The 19846-nt window shown below is 51.2% G+C and overlaps 1 protein-coding gene across 1 annotated transcript; it reads left to right on the forward strand.

Annotated features, from left to right (window-relative positions):
* The first annotated feature begins 17057 nt into the window (after window positions 1-17057).
* On the forward strand, window positions 17058-19626 carry LOC144109834 (uncharacterized). The gene is made up of 2 exons (XM_077642615.1): window positions 17058-17918; window positions 19513-19626. Exons 1-2 carry the CDS (start codon window positions 17058-17060, stop codon window positions 19624-19626), a joined length of 975 nt encoding a protein of 324 aa, XP_077498741.1.
* The last annotated feature ends 220 nt before the right edge of the window (window positions 19627-19846 follow it).

Below are 19846 nucleotides of genomic sequence, written 5' to 3' on the forward strand. Positions count from 1 at the left end.
TCTGTGCAAAACCTCAAGGCGTTCCAGCTGCGATACCGAGGGGGAAATTAAAATTAAAGGGATCTGGTACATTATGCGACTTGTCACCAGGGCATCGTGAAGCCTGATCATTAAAGCTGGATGGTTTCCCCATTGCTCACTAGCAACTCTACGAAGAACATTGAGACGCGAAGATAGTGAAGCCACAATCGAGTCCACAGCTCGTGGCCACTGTAGACGTGAGTCAATAGTGACGCCCAAAAAACGTATGTGGTTAACCTGACGAAGGCAAGACTGATCAAGGTCTATGCTCAGCCGCGCATACCGTTGTCCCCTACCTGGAAACAGGACGAAGCCAGATTTTTCCACCGAGAGAGTGAACCCAACACCTTGAAGGTAACTTTTAACTGAAAGCATGGCCTGTCGCGCTAATAGAGCTAAGCGTTTGTGTTGATATCCGGTTAACCAAAGACAAATGTCGTCTGCATATATCGACATATGGACATGCCTACAATGTTTTTGCACTTCTGCGGGAAGACCAGCCATGACAACATTAAAGAGCGTTGGATACAGGACACTGCCCTGAGGTACCCCTCGCGATACCGCCCTTTCGGAGCTCATTGTACTGCCTAACCGCACTCGAAATTTACGATCACTGAGCAATGAGTGAATGAATCGCTGAAGATAGCCCTGTACGCCTATGACCTGCAGGCTATTCAGTATTGAGCTCTTGAGGACGCTATCATAAGCCTTTGATACGTCTAGGAAAATAGCTAGTGTTGAAAGTCCAAAAGCACTCTGATGTTCAATGTGGCTTATCAAGTCCAGGACGCTATCTTGCGCGCTTAAACCTGTGCGGAATCCAGTCATGCATGTTGGTAGTGCCCTTCTATCCTCAAGCCACCAAGACAAACGCTTACTTGCCATCTTCTCCATGAGCTTAGCCACACACGACGTCAGTGATACAGGACGATACGAGGCCGCGTCTGTCATCTCTTTGCTGGCCTTCAGCAGTGGGACTACACAAGCCACCTTCCATGAAGGGGGAACGTCACCAGACTGCCACACTCGATTGAGATAGGTTAGGAGCATCTTCCGGTGTTCCAGAGGCAGGTTCTGTAACATTTGATTGGTAATGCCGTCCGGACCTGGTGCACAGCGACGCCGCAGGCTGCGGAGCGCTGTCTGTAGTTCTCGAAGTGTGAACGGGGCGTCCATAACCGACGGAGACGTAGCAGGCAGAGCGCAGGGATGAATGCCTGGTCTGGAATTCACAAATTTATCTGCAAATTCCTCTGCCAAGCACACGGGATGTTTCTGGGTGCGCAATGCAAGCGCCTCGAAAGGTTTACTCGGACGAGAGCCACCAGCAAGACTGCCAACGACACGCCAAATTCTCGTTATCGGTGAGAAAACGGTCAAACTGGCGCAAAAGGATGCCCACTGGGACCTACAGAGCTTGTTCGCATGATGTCTAATGGCAGAGTTGAGCCTGTTGAAAGTTCTCTTCAAGGTTCTGTCGTCCTTCATCCGCAACAGTTGTCGCTCCGCCCTTCTGCGCGCTGCGCAGAGGTTCCTGAGTTTTAAATCCGGAGTCGGAAAATGATCAGGTAGCTTGAGCGCCGTGGTAGCAGCCATCTTAGCATAAATCATTTTGTCTGTCACATCACCGGAAACACAGGCTAAGTGCTCCCTGTATTTGTCCCAATTAACAACATGGCAAATTTTAGGACCACGCAGATGAAGTCGGCAGTAAAGACAAATATCGGGTAGTGATCACTTCCCATTCGGTCAGCTCTAGTTGACCACTGCACACGGACGTCAGGTGAATGTAAGGTTAGGTCTATAGATGTGGGTGAGGTTGGAGGCCGAAAGAAAGTGGGACTTCCGTCATTGGCCACGCACAGGTCCAAACTGTCGATGACTTCTACAAGTTGGCGTCCGCGAGGATCTGTGTTCCTGTCACCCCAGGCAGGGTGGTGGGCGTTGAAGTCACCGCAGATGATTCTTGGTGCTGGGCAGCGGTCACAAAGTTGCTGGAAGAACAAAGCCATATCGAACTTCTTCCGCGGGGACACGTATATTGATGCAATGGACAGAGTTCGGAAGGCGAGCCGAATCCTCACAGCCACTACCTCAATACTATCGGTGCAAAGATCGGTGACGTTCAATGCCACATGAGGAATCTCCCTTCGTATGTAAAGGGCGGCACTTCCTGCGGGAAAAGACTTTATGCTGCAATTCTTGTGGGCGACGTATCCCGGCAAAGACCTCCCGCTTGGCAAGCCAGCCTCCGAGAGGGCCAGTACTGGAACACAGGTCTCTTTCAAGAACAAGTTTAGTTCTGCTAATCTACTTATAATCCCAGCGCAGTTCCACTGCATGATAAACGGCACTTTTCTAGGGTTTTTAGTTGCAACAGGTTGAAGAAAACTAGCCATCAAGGATTTGAAGTTCTCTGCGAAGGCGGTGATCAAGGTCTCAATGGAAAGCACCAGCTGTATAAAGTTCTTCAAAGTGCCAGGCTGCATCGCTTGGCTAAATGAACGCAGGACCCCAAACAAAACGCGTAGAAGGTCGGAGAGATTCCGGCTTTTGAGTTCCTAATTTTGCGGCACGCACTGGCGCACCACTTCGACAAAAGACGGGGACGGGGACCCACTCTTGGCCACGGTGGCTGGTGTCTGCATCTCGTTTAAGGCAAGGGGATGGCCTCCATGTTGTGGAGTCTTGCTGTGATCTGGTCGCTGAGGAACATGGACACTTTTTGCAGAAGCAGATCGAACAGCCAGCTCACCTCGGAGGCCGTTGCGGACTTGCTCGGATCAGGTCGTGCAGCGACGTCGCTTGCTACCACGTCCCGAGCTTCCGACTCGAGCGCATAGAACTCTTCACTTCCATGTATCGGCTTCTCAGTAGGTTGTGGTTTGGGGCCACTAATGAAGGACTTGCGACGGTGTAAGGCGCTTACACGGAATGTGCAGCCACTGAAACTCGCTGGATGGTCACCTCCACAATTAGCGCAAGCAAAATCTGCCTTTCACTCTTTGTAATCATGGCCACCACCACACCCCTTGCAACGTTGGTCTTTGTTGCAAACTCTCGCTACATGTCCAAAGCGTTGGCAGCTGAAGCACCGGGGAGGAGTTTCAACGAACTCGTGGACTGCATGTTTGGTGAAACCAAGGTCAATTATTCCAGGGCGCTCGGTGTTGGGAGCAAACGTTAGCACAATAGAGTTTGTTGGCTTCGCTGCCCATTGTCGTTCTCCAGGCTCCACCCGGCGCATTAACCGTCGCACGTGCAGAACTCCTTGCGGCTTCAAGTAGTCAAGAAGGGCACTTTCCGAATACCACACTGGTACTCCCCTTAGAATACATGTGTTAGTCATGTAGGAGTGTGGCAACCGGGCTTGAACTCGTATGCCACCGATCTGAGAGCACCGCAGAAGAATGTCTACTTGCTCTTCCGTTGAGATGTCTAGATGAAGAGCCCCTTGCGTTGTGAAGCGACTGCGAATCGGAGCAGATCCCAGTAGTACTTTAATATCATCGAACAGCCTGATAGGGTTCCACTCTCTGAAGTCAACACCTTTTTCTTTTGGCTGAACTATCACTGGGATGCCGACTGTCCGGTGCTTCCGATGACTCACCACTTTGAAGCCATCGTTGTCCATTTCCGCCATGTCAGCCACTTCCTCGTCAGAGGCGACGATAGTTGAGTCGTCCCCACTGAGCGATGATGACGCACTGCACTGCTGGACGTCCCTGATGACTGGCAGATCCCCGCCATGTGATGCCATGGTCGCCTCCGCCCCACTGGGCTCATTCGGATGGCGCTGTCCCTTTAAGGATACCGGCGCCGGAGCTGCCGTACCCTTTCCGTAGGGAAAGTACCGCCTTAAAGACGTGGCCGTCTTCCAAGGATGGAAATAACCTAGTTAATAACTAGAAAACAAGGCAAAATTACTGAACTGAGGAGACAACCTTCTCTTGGATTGCACTCTGTTACTCTTAAGGACCAGTGGTTATCTTGCCTTCGCATTACATGCCCTGCCCAAGACAATTTCTTCCTCTTGATTTCGACTAGGATTTCATTAACCCGCGTTTGTTCACTCACCCACTCTGCCCGCTTCCGGTCTCTTAACGTTACACCTATCATTTTCCTTCCCATGGCTCGCTGTGTTGTCCCTAACTCAAGCTGAACCCTTTTCGTTAGCCTCCACGTTTCTGCCCCGTAGGTGAGTACTGGCAATTTACAGCTGTTGTATACGGGGCATATGAATGCAACAGTGCAAAGTAGCACGAGCACGGTTAAGATGTCCCTGTTGATATTCATTACTTGTCAAACAGTTATTCCATCCAAGTTATTGTATATTTCAACAGTCTATGAAAACAAGAAAACTTGAAACAACCTAAGATTGAAAAGAATTTTAAAAATCTAACAGCCTATCACGTGCAGCCACAGAACGAGACAACATTTACGAGACACAAGCGCTGACTTCAAGAGAATTTTATTGATGGAAGCAGACGCCTTATAAAATGTAAGGAACAGAGGTGAGAACGATAGAAGCATTAGAATCGGGGATGATAACAACCAGCAGCGAAGAACGCACGAGCAAGCATGCAACATGAGCTATTGCTGGGCGATTTCGCTAGAGGAAAGAATAGATTTGTTGCCATATGATTCGGCGCACTCCAAGACAGTGGAAAGAGCAATGGCTTTGAACTGTATGGAAAAGTCTCTAAAAAACTCGTGCCTGAATAAATGCAAAACAGCTTTCAAGATCAGGGAGGCGTCTGCTGGCGGCGGGGTACCCCTATTGCTGCTTCCGAGATCCTGCTGCTTTTAAAAAGAGAAGCTTGCAATACAAAGAACAGATGGCGATCGTCGGAAGGCCCAAAAGCCTTTCGTTGTGCTAAACATGCACAAGATATCGTAAAATCTCAAGAAATAGGCAGGCGGTCATGGTGACCCTGTTGGTTTTTCGGCTCCCAAGAAGCTTGGAAAGATGTGCACACGTATTTTCAGCTCCAAAAACGTGGATGCCACATAAAACATGACGTTCCGCTTGTCAAGTGTTTTCAGGAATTCGCTATGCTAATTCCAAGATTTGTGGAAAGCTCCATGTCGTCGGTTGTATCAACGAACGTTTTAGAGACCATGCCCGAAATTTTGGGGATTTAAAGGACAAGTACGCACATTTGGTTGCGCACGGTAGTAAATGCAAAGGACACGTGGCTCGGTTGGGAGAGGCAAAGATTCTCCATTACTACAGCGGAACGAACGGGACATGAAAAAGGAAACACGCAGGGAAACACCAGCAGCGCTCTGTTGTGTCCCTGCGTATTTCCTTCTTCTATGTCCTGTTCGTAGCGCTGTAGACATAAAATATTGACACGAGGATTGGAAGTAGAAGAAGAAAGAGATCGCAGCCTCTAGAAGTAGACGACGCTGAAGTGTAGGTCCGTGATTTACATTCTGTGTATATGGTTTTACAGTCATATTTAAATTCCCTTGACCGATGGTTATCTGAATTACACTTAAGTCTTAATGTAAACAAGTGCGCTTTATTACCTTTTCCGGTTACTCAACAGGTACACATTTCATTGTCTTATCGTCATCATGTCATTCCTCAGGTATGTTCCCTAAAGTATCTCGGGGTAACTTATGATTCCTCTCTCTCTTGGCAGCCACATATAGATCAGGTTGCTGCGAAAGGGATTCGGGCGGTAGGCCTTCTGCGAAGGATGAGTAGCCCTCGCTGCGGTTTGCGCAGACATGCTCTGCTGCTGATTTACAAAATGTATATCCGGCCAATCTTGGAATTCGGTTGCGTTTTGTTTTCTGGAGCAGCTGCATACAAAATGCGCCCACTTCTGCTCTTAGAGCGAGAAGCTCTGCGCCTGTGTTTGGGCCTCCCTAAATACCTGGCAAACAATGTTTTGTATCTGGAAGCGCGGGTGCCGTCTCTTACTGCAAGGTTTCGCCTTTTGACAGTACAAACGTTTTTAAAGTTTTGCGACTCGGACCAGCATGCATCCGCGTTGATCTTCCTAAGGCAGCGAGCGGAGTTCTTGGGTGTCGGATGGTCTCGCCTTCAAACTCCCCAAATCTGTTTCGTTGAATCTTTGCTGGGGCCCACTGAATGTGCGAATACCTGAAATTGTTCCGGTGCGGTCCATCCCTGCAAATGTGTCTATCATCTACGATGATATTTATCCACGTAATGCTAAATTACTGCCTTTCTCATGGTTAAATGGTATGTTGCAGGATTATTTGTCGACCTTCAGCTCACATGTTGTAATTGCGACTGATGGCTCGGTGTGTGCAGAAAAGGCAGGTGTAGGTATTTACTCCCAGTCCCTTGACTGGTCTTTTTCTCTCCGTCTCCAAGATTTCACTCCTATCTATCTGGCTGAGTTTCTAGCAGTGGTTCTCGCTTTGCGAAAGGTACCAATTTCTTTATCAGCAGTAATAATAATTACAGACTCGTTATCTTTATGCACTTCCCTCTCGGCGTCCACTGAATCGCAGCTCTTTCGCATTCTAAAATTCCTGATCCCTCCACACATCACATTAATTCGATTTCTTTGGGTTCCTGGGCACAGGGGTCTTCTATTAAATGAATCAGCTGATGCTTTAGCGAAGGCAGCCCTAAGTGGACCGATTGTTGACCCGCTTCCAAAAACTGCTTACATCACGGCGGCACGCTTCCGACGGTACACCGTAATGAACGAACTGGGTGCATCAGCGCTTACTTCCTTGGACGACTTCCAGCACCTACTATTCCCATGGAGAAGCTCAGTCTGGCGATCGCGCAATCTTGAAGTTTCCTTCACGAGGCTTCGCTGCCGAGTACCGCAACTAAATTTTTACCTATACAGGCCTGGTCTGGCGATCTCCCCATTGTGTCCGTATTGTGCGGAGCCGGAAACAATAGAGCACTTTCTTCTTTTTTGCCGTCGTTACTCATCGATTAGGAGGCGACTATTAGAAGTTCCAATACAGAATCTCAGTTTGCGCCTGTCTTCTGTGGTTGTTCTGTCTCTTGGCGCTTCTATGCTTGGCCATACCAATGGGAATGTTTGCTCTGCCGTTCAAAATTATCTACTGGAATCAAAACGTCTACCTTCATGATCTTTCGTCCTGCCCCTCCCATTATCAGCTTCTGTATTTCGGTTTTTACAACCACTTATAGTAATCCCTACCCCTTCTTTGCCTAAATTTTACTTTGTATGCCCCCCTAACCTCCTGCAACCTCCTCGGCTACGAAAACTGTGCGATCCAAATTTTGGTAGGTCATCCCATGCTTGCCACATGCAACTGGTCATTTAAATAGCCACCGCCTGGTTATGGCCAATCCCCCTTGTGGGTATGTGCCATTGTGTGAGGTCAACAACAACAACAAAATTCTCTGGTGCCCTCGTTCAGCCGCTGCAGTTCCTTTTCAGTGTAACAACTGTTACATATCTGGTGGAGCAGTGCTGGGTACGCTTCACGACCTGCGTACGCCTACGAGATAAAGACGGCACTCACACCGGTCCATCAGCGCCCAAGCCGCCGCCTCCGCGGTGAGACACCTGAGTTCGGGCCTCTTGACAACCCGACGAGGAAGACGCAGCCTCGACCGACGGTCCCACCGGAAATGGCCACAGACAGTAGGTTCCCAGCGCCCATCCTCTACCACACGCCGCGAACACCGCCATCTTTTCACGGCGACGTGTACGAAGATGCGGAAGACTGGCTGGACACCTTCGAGCGGGTCGCCCGCTACAACGGTTGGAGCGACGACCGTAAGCTCCATAATGTGCATTTTGCGCTCGAGGACTCCGCTAGGACATGGTACGAGAACCACGAGAGCAACCTGTCCACCTGGGAGACATTTCGCCATAATCTCATAGCTACATTCCCCAACGCAGACCGCCGGGAGAAAGCTGAAGCTGCGCTTCGCTCCCGTAACCAGCGGACTAACGAAAGCGTCCGCATGTATGTAGAGGACATGACGCGCCTCTTCAAGCGTGCTGACCCATCCATGGCGGAGGAGACGAAGCTTCGCCACCTCATGCGCGGGGTCAAGCAGGAACTTTTCGCTGGTCTTGTGCGCGGTCCACCGCGTACTGTTGCCGAATTCCTCACGGAAGCGACTACCATGGAGACGACGCTCCTGCAACGAGCCCGGCAATACAATCGGGATTTAAGCACGCTTGGGCCCGCTGTTTCTTCGATGCCGCTAGGGAGTGATGAGGCTGTTTTACGGGACCTAATCAGGTCGATCGTCAGGGAGGAATTACAAGCCCTCCAGCTGCCTCCCAGCGCGCCGTCTGTTACATCGCTGTCTGAAGTCGTCCGGGACGAGGTGCGCCTAGCAGCACAGCAGCAATAACTGCCTGAGATCCCAAGACAGACTGAGGTCAGACCAACCTATGCATCTGCCCTCTGCCGGGCCCCAACGCCAGGCTACGACGTGAATACCGCGACTCACGCAGCGCAGCAGTCTGGTCTTTCCCGTGTGCCTGCTCGACCAGCTTATCAGCGGCCACGGAAGTGTGAAGTGTGGCGTGCACCGGACCGGCGGCTCCTTTGCTACCACTGTGGTGAGGCGGGACATCTTTACAGGGCCTGCCCGTACCGCCGAGTGGGTCTGCGTGGTTTCGCGCCCGACGACCCTTGCCCCCGGAACGGCGAACGACCATTCGAAATTGAAGCTCATCTGTCGGCCCGTCAGAGGCCTGGGACATACGGTCGCTACGAGCCTAGGTCGCCATCTCCGCTGCGTTACCGTTCCCCAAGCCCTCGCCGAGACGCCGGCTACCCTGAGCGGCGTTCTCCCAGTCCACGCCGGGAAAACTAATTCCAGCGGTCTCCGGAGGCAAGGCCGCTGCTGTCGGGAAAACTGAAGATCCTCCGCCGCCGATATACCGATACGCCGATTCCTCACCGGGGCAGGGTAGCGACAGCATCCGACGCGCTACTTCTGATTTGCGTGTGACGATTGACGGAACTGACACCATCGCTTTACTTGATACTGGGGCTGACTATTCCGTGATGAGCCACACCCTCGCCCAGGAATTGAGCAAAGTTTTGACACCATGGTTGGGTCCTAGCATTCGCACGGCTGGAGGTCACCTCATTAGCCCGGCCGGAAGGTGCACAGCCCGAGTCGGCATCCGCAGTTTCGTCTACGTGGGTGAATTCGTCGTGTTGAGCGAGTGTTCGAGAGATTTGATCCTGGGCCTCGACTTTCTACGGGCAAACGGTGCTGTGATCGATCTACACGAGGCGCGAGTCACATTTTCGACGAAGCAAGCAGTGGCGCACAGTAACACAGAAGGCCCAGCAGTCAACGCTCTGCGTATAGTTGAAGACGACGTAATGCTGCCACCACGGTCCAGTGTGCTGGTGTTAGTGAGGAACGACTCGTTTCACGACTACGAAGGTATTGCGGACAGTCACCCTTCGCTGTTGCTCGAGAAGGGTGTGGCTATCGCGCGCGGTCTTGTTGAACTGAATGACGGCTGTGCGACAGTTTTTCTGACGAATTTCACGAACGAAATTCAGTACCTCGCCAAGGGAACGGCCGTCGCCTTCCTCGACGACGTGGATAGGTTGCCGAATCTGTGCCCCGTACAGGTGAATCTTCACGACGATGCCGCACCAAGTAACGCCCTTCAGAAGGTTAAAATCAATCCGGAGTTGTCACCTCATCAGAAGAACCTTCTGTCGTCGCTGCTACTCGATTTTAAAGATTGCTTCGCGGCGAGCTCCAAGGTCGGACGTACGCCGGTAGCCAAGTATCGCATTGTCACCGATTCGGCCACGCCACCAGTTTGTCAAATGAAATCTAAAGTCTGACGAAAACTCGTCTGGTCGGGTAGAAGATTCATGACTGAAGAAAAAGGAACGCCGACCGAAAGGTTGTTGTTTAAAACGAAGACGTTTCGGCTTCCGTACGGAAGCCTTCCGTATGGAAGCCGAAACGTCTTCGTTTTAAACAACAACCTTTTGGTCGGCGTTCCTTTTTCTTCAGTCATGCACCAGTTTGTCAGCGTCCATACCGCGTTTCGCCTAAAAAGCGCGAAGCTATTAGGACGCAAGTCGATGAAATGCTTGCAGACGACGTTATATAGCCGTCAACAAGTCCGTGGGTGTCGCCGGTGGTCCTGGTGACAAAGAAAGACAACACGTTGCGATTCTGTGTTGATTACAGGAAACTGAATAATGTTACCATAAAGGACGTATACCCACTCCCGAGGATCGATGATGCCCTTGACCGACTCCGGGACGCCAGGTTCTTCTCTTCCTTAGATCTGAAAAGCGGATATTGGCAGATCGAGGTGGACGAGCGAGACCGCGAGAAAACGGCTTTCGTGACACCCGACAGTCTGTACGAATTTAAGGTGCTCCCGTTTGGACTTTGCTCCGCTCCGGCCACATTTCAACGCATGATGGACACTGTTTTAGCTGGTTTGAAGTGGCAGACGTGCCTTGTGTACCTGGACGACGTGGTCATCTTTTCGTCTAGCTTCGAACAACACTTGCAGCGATTGCGCATTGTCCTTCAAGCTCTTCAGTCTGCACAACTAACGATCAAGCCAGAGAAATGCCAATTCGCCTTCGAGGAGCTCCGTTTCTTAGGACATGTTGTCAGCGCACAAGGTGTTCTTCCAGACCCCGACAAGACTTCCGCCGTCTCCAGTTTCCCACGCCCAACCGACAAGAATGCCCTCCGACGTTTTTTGGGCCTCTGCTCGTATTACCGCCGCTTTGTTAAAGATTTTTCTCGCCTAGCTGAGCCATTGACTGCCTTGACTCGAGATGACACACCCTTCGTATGGGGAAGTGCCCAAGACGCAGCCTTCGAGGAACTCCGCTGCCGCCTTCAAAGTTCACCAATACTAGCTCATTTTGACGAGAATGCAGAGACTGATGTCCACACTGACGCCAGCAATGTCGGCCTCGGAGCGATCCTCGTACAGTGGCAGGACGGCGCAGAGCGAGTAATCGCCTACGCGAGCCGCACACTTTCTCGATCGGAACGGAACTATTCGACGACCGAGAAAGAGTGCCTCGCCGTCATCTGGGCTCTGAGTAAGTTTCGACCTTACATCTACGGCCGGCCGTTTCGTGTTGTCAGCGATCATCACTCGCTATGCTGGATGGCCAGCATTCAAGACCCTTCTGGCCGGTTGGCCAGATGGAGCCTCCGTTTACAGGAGTACGACGTTACGGTCGTCTATAAATCGGGTCGGCAGCACCAGGACGCGGACTGTTTATCATGAGCGCCCGTGGAACCGGCTACGCAAGACATCCCCGAAGATTGCCCTGTTCTTTGTGCCATTAGCATCTCCCGTATGGCGCAGCTTCAACGAGCAGATTCTGAGTTTGCGCCACTCGTTAAGTATCTGGAGGGTTTGAATTCTCATGTACCTCGTGTGCTTCACCGTGGACTACAGACCTTCATTCTGCTGCGTGGAGTCCTCTACAAGCGCAACTTTGACAGCAACAAAGAGACGTTTCTGCTTGTTGTGCCATCCCAGTTACGCTCCGAAATCTTAAGCACTTGTCATGATGAACCATCCGCCGGCCATTTGGGGGTTAGTCGCACACTGGCAAAGATTCGGCTTAAGTATTACTGGCCCAATTTACTCCCATCCGTGCGTAGATACGTAAGAGCATGCCGGGATTGCCAACGGCGCAAATCTCCTCCTCTGAAGCCAGCCGGCTTTCTGCAGCCCATAGCACCACCAAAGACCCCTTTTCAGCAAATTGGCATAGACCTCCTCGGCCCTTTTCCGAAGTCGACCAGAGGAAACCGGTGGATTGCGGTCGCGACAGATTATTTGACCCGATACGCTGAGACCACGTCACTTGCAAACGGTACTGCTGCTGAAGTCGCCGACTTCTTCGTCCACAACATCGTCCTGCGTCATGGCGCTCCTGCAGCTATCATTACTGACCGTGGAGCTGCATTTACGGCCCGCTTCACTCAGGCTGTACTCAACCTCATGCACACCAGCCATAGACGTACAACAGCCTACCACCCGCAGACAAATGGCTTTGTAGAACGCCTCAACAGGACCTTGACCGACATGCTTTCCATGTATATTGATATCGAGCACAAGACATGGGACGAAATTCTCCGATACGCAACATTCGCGTGTAATACCGCGCACCAAGAGACGACGCAGTTCACTCCGTTCGAATTAGTCTTCGGTCGACAGGTTACCACCCCCCTCGATGCTACGCTACCCGTGGACCCCCATGGCAGTGAGAGTGAACTTGTTGTCGACGTCGCCACCAATGTTCAGCGCGCGGAAGAAGCACGGCAACTGGCCAGACACCGCATTCACCGTCAGCAGCAGATCGATGCTGACCGCTACAACCTTGGACGCCGCTACGTTACCTACCACCCAGGCGACTATGTGTGGGTTTGGACGCCCGTTCGTCGTCGCGGGCTGTCCGAACCCCCCCCCGAGTGACTTTCCGGCTGCATGTAGTCATATTCCGCGATGTCAAACTCGTGGTGTACCTCTTGAACACTTTTTCTCCCCGCTATTCGGTCTGACGGTAACACCGCATCGGGGCGATGCTCCTGAAGAGGGGGCAGTGACACGAGGATTGGAAGTAGAAGAAGAAAGAGATCGCAGCCTCTAGAAGTAGACGACGCTGAAGTGTAGGTCCGTTTTCTCTGGTGCCCTCGTTCAGCCGCTGCAGTTCCTTTTCAGTGTAACAACTGTTACAATATCATTCCCAACTCGCCCAACAATTTGTCTTGTTGAAGATTCTTGGTAAGAGTACCGACAAGACGGCGCGAGTCAGCTTGGCAGCCTAGGGTATAAAGAAACGTGGTAATAGATGCGTTAGCACTCCGTCTGTATCACTTCTTGCCGAAAATTTTGATATTGTCGAAGTGGACAACTATTCAGTAGTCCTTTGATTTCTATAATATTTTAATATGCTTATTTTCTTTCTGTTCTTTGCTTCCGCGAGTGTTATTCGATGTCGGTTGTTGGCATCCCCTCTTGCATCGTTCCCATTTTTTTCACCTCTGTTTCTCGCTTATACATATAAGGTGTCTACCTTCCGTCAATAAAAATTAATGAACAGTCAGCGCTTGCGTCTCATATATCTTGCCTTGTCCTGTGTTCGCGCTGTTATATTTCTTAAATCAGAATGCACAAATTCACCTTCTAAGAAGTTTTAATGATGAATTATCTTCTGCTGGCAAGTCCACTGGGTAACTCGCGGAGCAGGAGTGATTAATGACACAGATGTTGGAATGGTAGGTGACCCGTGTGGGATTTTATGTAGCATGGTTATATATTTACACATGCCTCGATACTGCAATCGCTCCAATGATTAATCCGTGCATGGAATGGCGGTAGAAATCCATGGTCATAGGGGCTGTAACAAATCTGACAGCCTTTCATTAAACGAATTCTAATCTGCAGATAACGGTCACGAAGTGAGGTTACCGCGCTTTGGATGCATACTCGACAAGATAACTGATTAGTCCATACTAATTAAGTCAGTAATGCTCGCTTATTTCTAAACTCACCACGGTCCGGAGCACGTTTCGGCGTGGAATTGGCGCCGTATCAAAGTAACCGCTGATCTTTTCATTATTCTCTGACTATACCTCAGTGCTGTCATGTAAACTGACGAGGCACTTTCTCTTCGGTATTGCAGAGCTGTCGAGGTCACCATGCAGTTTCGAAAAAACTGTGGACAAGAGCGCACAGGTGGCGCGAACAGGTTCGGGAACTGACGGCTTGTATTCTGTCTCTATTATAATCTGTACAAAGTGCTTCATGAATTACGGTTCCTTTCCGCAAGTCCAAAGTGCTTGGTTCCTCGAAGTAACAGCGCCGCGTGGCCCGTAAGTAACACACGTATCGGTTGGTGTATACTGGGGCTTATGCTCAGAACGATGTTTTAAACTTAACACGGTAATCGGTTGTATAGGTGTCATGATATAGGCACGTGGTTAATTTTCGTTTCCACTGAGTTATTCTTTGTTAAATTTTGAATTTCTGCGCATAATAACCGGCTGAATAAGTATCTCAGCATGTAGTGCTGTCGCAAGCACTTGCATTATTCTCGGAGTCTTATCCATAAAGGACATTTAAACGTGGGTTATTCTTGCTCTATAGTAGTTCACTATGGCGGAAAAATTCAGCGCGAACTGACGAAGGACACAGAAAGGGGACAAAACGAGCGTGTCCTTCGTCCGTTCGCGCTGGATTTTACCGCCAAAATGAACTACATCCAACTCGCCCAACTCACCATTCTTTTATAGTAGTAAAACTTCACGTAGCGAATGTCTGAGAATCAAATTCTCCTCTGAGCTATTGTTACGTCGGATGGCACAGATCGCCGCGTTAAGTATGTTGCTGCAGTGACGGCAATGCTGGGGCCCTTATCGGGGGTTCTTAGATACCAGAAAAAAAACGTTTATGACCGGTTTAACGCCAGCATTTCCGCAAGCATGCGTACAGTCGGCTTAACGGACGCCGTAGTCCTGATATCACGGAGACGTGCGCGCAAGCGAACAAGTAAACGGCCATGATCAGCGAAATTTAGTCTGACGGCTCTGTGCACGAGGATGGAGCTAGGTTTATTACGCCACACCCTCGGCAGCGCCGTTTCATTCCCTTCTCGTGACCGCCTCGCGTAGGCGCAGAGTCGCGCTTGACTCTCCGGGTCGTTATGGGCACCGATGTTCTGCCTACCGAAGCGCCTCATTCGACGCAAGTTCGCATTTTCTTTTCACGGCACCCTGCGTGGACGAGAGTGCCGTCTGCGAAGGGCGCCATTCCGGATACGGCAGGGGCGTCCTTTTTCTTAACGGTGGCCGCCGACCGCGGAGGTCGCCATTATTGGGACCATTATCACGAAACGAGCGCAGTAAACGCGGACTGAATCTATTTCGCTTATTATCGTTAACCATAGTACTGGTATGGGAGCTGCTTTGTCCAAGGCCAAGCGGCACGAGCTAAAGTGAAAGAACTTACGACGGCGCCGAAGATTAAAGGCGTCGCTGCGAGTCTATAGTCTGCGTGGCTCATTTGGCAAAGGAAACGAACTTTTTGTGCAAGAACGCTGTTCTAAAGGAGATGATTATTCCTTCCATGATAATCAGTGACATTTAATAAGACTCCTGGGATCAAAATCTTAGCATTACTAAACCCAGAGGTACGCAGGGAGAATCAGAACGGCAGTGTACGATAAGAGATTTGTTCTAGCAGTTACTGTACGCAAAATATATCCAATCCAGAATAGGACGCGACGGTAATAAACAGCAGCAAACTCTGGAATATCCGCTAAACTTATTTGCATTAAAATAAACTTCCAGCATATTGCCGCCAGGTGTCCCCGGGCGGCGCCTTGAGGACAAAGAAGTGAGTCGCGCGTGCTCTTGGGAGCTGGACACTGCTTGATGTCTTGCGGCCTGTGCCTAGCCTCTTGATTCTACAGCCCATTTGTGACATTTTGTGGTGGAGGTGCGGGGTAAATCGCTCTGGAATATGTCGCACACCCCTCCGAACACCGAGGGCCTCAGACCGCTCCCTGTCGAAACGCCAGTGCACAGGGTCAGCAGCAGAAATCTTGGTCTGCCCCCTGAGAATGGGCTATTGGAGACAACCTCGCCGCCTGGCCGACTGCCTCCTGTGCTCAGGCCATTCGACTCTCCCTCGGCGCCTACTCCTCAACCGGTCATACAAGGCACCGCGTACTACATCCTCCAGAACCCACGGCTGCCAAAGTCCTTTCACGGGACTCAACTGGAGGACGTGGAAGATTGGCTCCTCCAGTTTGAACGTGTCGCCGCGTTTAACCAATGGGATGACGCCGCCAAGCTGAGGAACGTTTTCTTCAGCCTGGAGGACGGTGCTCGCACGTGGTACGAAAACCGTGAGGACGCTCTTTCATCATGGCCTGAGTTCCGACGTCAACTGCTCGCCGCGTATGTCAGGGCTGATCGTCGGGAGCGAGCTGAACGAGCCTTGCAGTCCCGTATGAAAATGCCCAACGAAACTGTTACCATCTACGTCGAAGACATGACGCGGCTCTTCCGATGAGCTGACCCAGCTATGTCAGAAGCCAAAAAGCTGCGCCACCTAATGCGTGGTGTTAAAGAACAGCTTCTCGCCGGCCTCGTGCGCAGCCCTCCCCCCCCCCCCCCCCAGCACTGTTGCCGAATTTCTAGCGGAGGCAGTCACGATAGAGCAGGTCCTCCGGCAGCGTTCCACCGCGTACGACCGGCCAGTCCTTGCTGCTTCTGTTACGGCGTCCCTCCCGGTTTTCAACAGCAATACCGACTGTCTCCGCGACATGATCCGCGCTGTTGTCCGTGAGGAGCTAGAGAATTGTGGTATGTCGCAGCCAGCGGCCAGCTCCTTTATGAGCGTTATCCGCGAAGAGGTGCAGCAAGCTATCAGGCCTCCGTTACTACACGCCGAACCACAGCCTACCCAGACAGACTACTGCCGCCCGACATATGCTGAAGCTCTGCGACGCCCCATCCCAAATCCACAGGCATTTCCACCGCCCAACCAGACAGACTACTGCCGCCCGACCTACGCTGACGCGCAGCGACGGCCTGCGCCGAATCCAACGGCAGTTTTTCCGAACCGTCACGACGTCCTGCTACATTCCGTGCTGCCAGGGCAGCAGCGCATCCCGAGTGATCGAGAATTCCTGCGCAGAGCGGACGTCAGGCGTGGCCTTGACCGCCGGCGTTTGTGCTTCCACTGTGGGAAGCCCGGTCACTTGTTCCGCCGGTGCCCATATCGAGAGCTTGGCCTGCAGGGTTTTCCCTCCGATGCGCCAAGGCCCCGGTTTGGCCAACGGCCCCGTGAGAATGAAGAGTACCTGACCCATCAACCTCAGTGGTCCATGGCGCGCCGTCAGTCCCGATCACCGTCACCTCGCCGTCCATCGTTTTCACCGAATGTGCAGAACTCCTCGCGAGCGACGGCGGACCGTTCGCCCAGCCCTCGCCGGGAAAACTGAGGACAGCGACCTCCGGGGGCGTGGTCGCTGGATATCGACGCTGTAAAGACCCCCTGACGATGCAGACGACGCAGACATCGGATGATAGAGCTTTGACGACGTCGACAACAGCAGCTGAACTAAAGGACCGTTTCTCCCTCGACATACCCGTGCTTCTCGATGGTCACAGCATTAGCGCGTTGGTGGGCACAGGAGCGGAGTTTTCAATTATCAGTGGCAAATTGGCAGCGCTTCTAAAGAAAGTTACAACCCCTTGCTCTGGCGTGCAGATCCGGACGGCGGGGGGCCATATCATTACTCCGCTTGGACAGTGCACGGCTAGGGTCCAGATCAGCGACTCGACGTTCGTAGTTAGCTGCCTGGTGCTCCGCGACTGTTCACGTGACCCGATTTTGGGCGTGCATTTTCTCCGTGAGGATGGTGCTGTTATTGACTTGAGGAACAGGACCGTTACGTTTTCGACAGCGGAAGCCGACGACACCTCCGACGTTCGGCAACGCAGCTCCGCCCTTCGTATTTCCACTGAAAGTGTCTTGATCCCGCCTCGCTCCAGTGTTTTTGCAAGCGTCGAATGCGATGATGGGCTACGTGATGGACCTGCAGTCGCCGAGGGCAACCTTTCCTTGCTGCTGACACATGGCATTTGCGCGGCCCGAAGTGTCGTCCACCTCCGTGACGGTCGGTCGGAACTCCTGAATACTAATTTTACGAGCGAGCCTCGTCATCTTTTCCGGGCTACTGCCATCGCGTGGGCCGACCAATTGGCCGATGTTACTGAGTGCTTTGCGTCCGAGGCCATGGACCGTGTGGACACGTCCATGGATCGCATCGATATTAGTTCCGGACTCTCTGCGACTCAACAGCGTGCCCTCCGCGCCCTATTTCTCCAGTACAAAACGTGCTTCGCATCCTCCTCGAAAGTGCGACGTGTCATGATGAGCCCACCTCTGGCCATTTGGGATTTGCACGCACGCTCGCTCGAGTGCGTCAAGGCTATTATTGGCCTAAACTTGCAAAGACCATCCACCGCTACGTCAGAGGTTGCCGTGAGTGCCAGCGTCGTAAGTCACCACCGCTCAAGCCCACAGGTTTGCTCCAACCAATTGCGCCACCTCGCACACTAAGAAAAATAAAATAAAAACACAAACAGGTAAGATGCGAGGAAGAACCCTTTGTCAGGATGCCTAGATGTGGTTAACATGCAGGAGCCGCGCCCGTTCTAAGAAGGACCTTTCTTTCTCCATTAGACAGACAGACGGGCTGCTGATGCACTTGTCCCCAGCCTTTTCATTCAAAAATCCCTCAATAACTTCCCTCTCTATTTTACTCCTTGCTGTCGCCAGAAACTTAGTGGCTGATAAAATAGGCCGACATTCGTGGCAGGGTTGATTGTAATGAACGGCCATGTGGCTCCCAGACTTGTTTTTTACGTTGAGGAGGTGTTCGCTTGCTCTGTCATTGAAACAGCGTCCGGTCTGGCCGATGTATACTTTGCCACACGTGAGGGGAATCTGATAAACCACTCCGGAGCGACATTCGGTGTACTGATTCGAATGGTTAACTGTGCAGGTCGCCTGTTTTTTTCCGGTTAACCATGGGGCATATCTTAGCCAACTTACACGGGGCAGAAAAAACAACGTTAACATCATACCTGGCTGCAACCTTTTTGACATTGTGCGAGAGTTTGTGCATGTATGGAATGACAGCCAAACGCTTCTTTTCCTTGGGCTTTTTCCCCTTCTTCGCCTAGCTTCCCTTTGTGGAGTAAGTCTTCGCACATGCCTGATAAAAGGAAAGGTGAGTAGCCAGCCGAAAGAAGGCGTTGAACCTGGTTGTCGAAGCTATATACAGTCATGTGTTCAAAACTCTGTTACTGACGCATTAAGTGCATCAGTTACGACTGCCCACTTAACAAGCTTAGAATGCGCACTGTCGAAGGGGAGCAAACCTTTCTTCGACCTAACGTTATATGACCAACACACCCGCTCGTCGGTAAAAACCAGTATCAGATCTAAAAATTGGATCCTGTTCTCTTTTGGCATTTCCCCCGTAAAGTTCATTCCACCAGACGGTGCCTTGAACACCCCGACGATGACCTTTACTGCTTCAAGCATGTCGATGGCCGCTTCACTGTCTAACACAATTAGGAAATCATCCACATAACGGTATATCTGGACAATGTGCTTGTCATGCAGATGTTCTTGAACTCTCCTATCCATGGCGGACAAGTAAATGTCTGAGAGCACTGGGGCGATGGACGAACCAATACAGATTCCCTATTTTTGTATTAAAAATTGCTCATTGTAGGACACTACTGTGGACTGCAGGTAAAACTAAAGTAGGCTGATGAACCTGTCTTGGTTTATTCCGTTTGCATTCTGAAAGCTGATGGCGCCGATCTCGTCTATTCTTTGGAGCACAGCTGCGAATAGACCTTCATGTTTAATAGAGTAAAAAAGATCCTCTACGTCAATTAAAAAGGCCGTCGCAGCACCTTGCAAACCCTTTGCGTAGGTCTTTGACTACTTCCAACGAGCCGCGCACTTGGAAGGGAGCAGCTCCAGTCAGACAGTTCAAGCTGTCACGAAGATAATGCCCAAGGTGTTCCTGCCATGTGCCTTTTTCTGAAACTATTGTTCGTATCGGGAATTCAGGCTTATGGGTTTTGCCTGTGAAGAACATTTCAAGGCATCTAGATTTTGATTTCTTCAATGTTTCTGTTATCCGGTTATCTTTAGATTAGTAGTGTCCTTGCTTGTTACTGATTGCACGTGTCTTGAGTGCTTTTTCACTACGTAAAGATCGCCAGCGTTGGGAGGCGTTTTCCTTCGCAATTTCCACTGGCTGA

Source organism: Amblyomma americanum, chromosome 11 (genome assembly GCF_052857255.1).
Source record: "Amblyomma americanum isolate KBUSLIRL-KWMA chromosome 11, ASM5285725v1, whole genome shotgun sequence".
In the NCBI taxonomy this organism is placed as follows: Eukaryota; Metazoa; Arthropoda; class Arachnida; order Ixodida; family Ixodidae; genus Amblyomma; species Amblyomma americanum.

Bases quoted from the DNA above. Each gene is read 5' to 3' on its own strand.
- LOC144109834 (XM_077642615.1), top strand. From the start codon at position 17,058: ATGCAGACGACGCAGACATCGGATGATAGAGCTTTGACGACGTCGACA. The intron at 17,919-19,512 runs GTGCGACGTGTC...CCCTTTGCGTAG, and splicing joins GCTTCGCATCCTCCTCGAAA to GTCTTTGACTACTTCCAACG.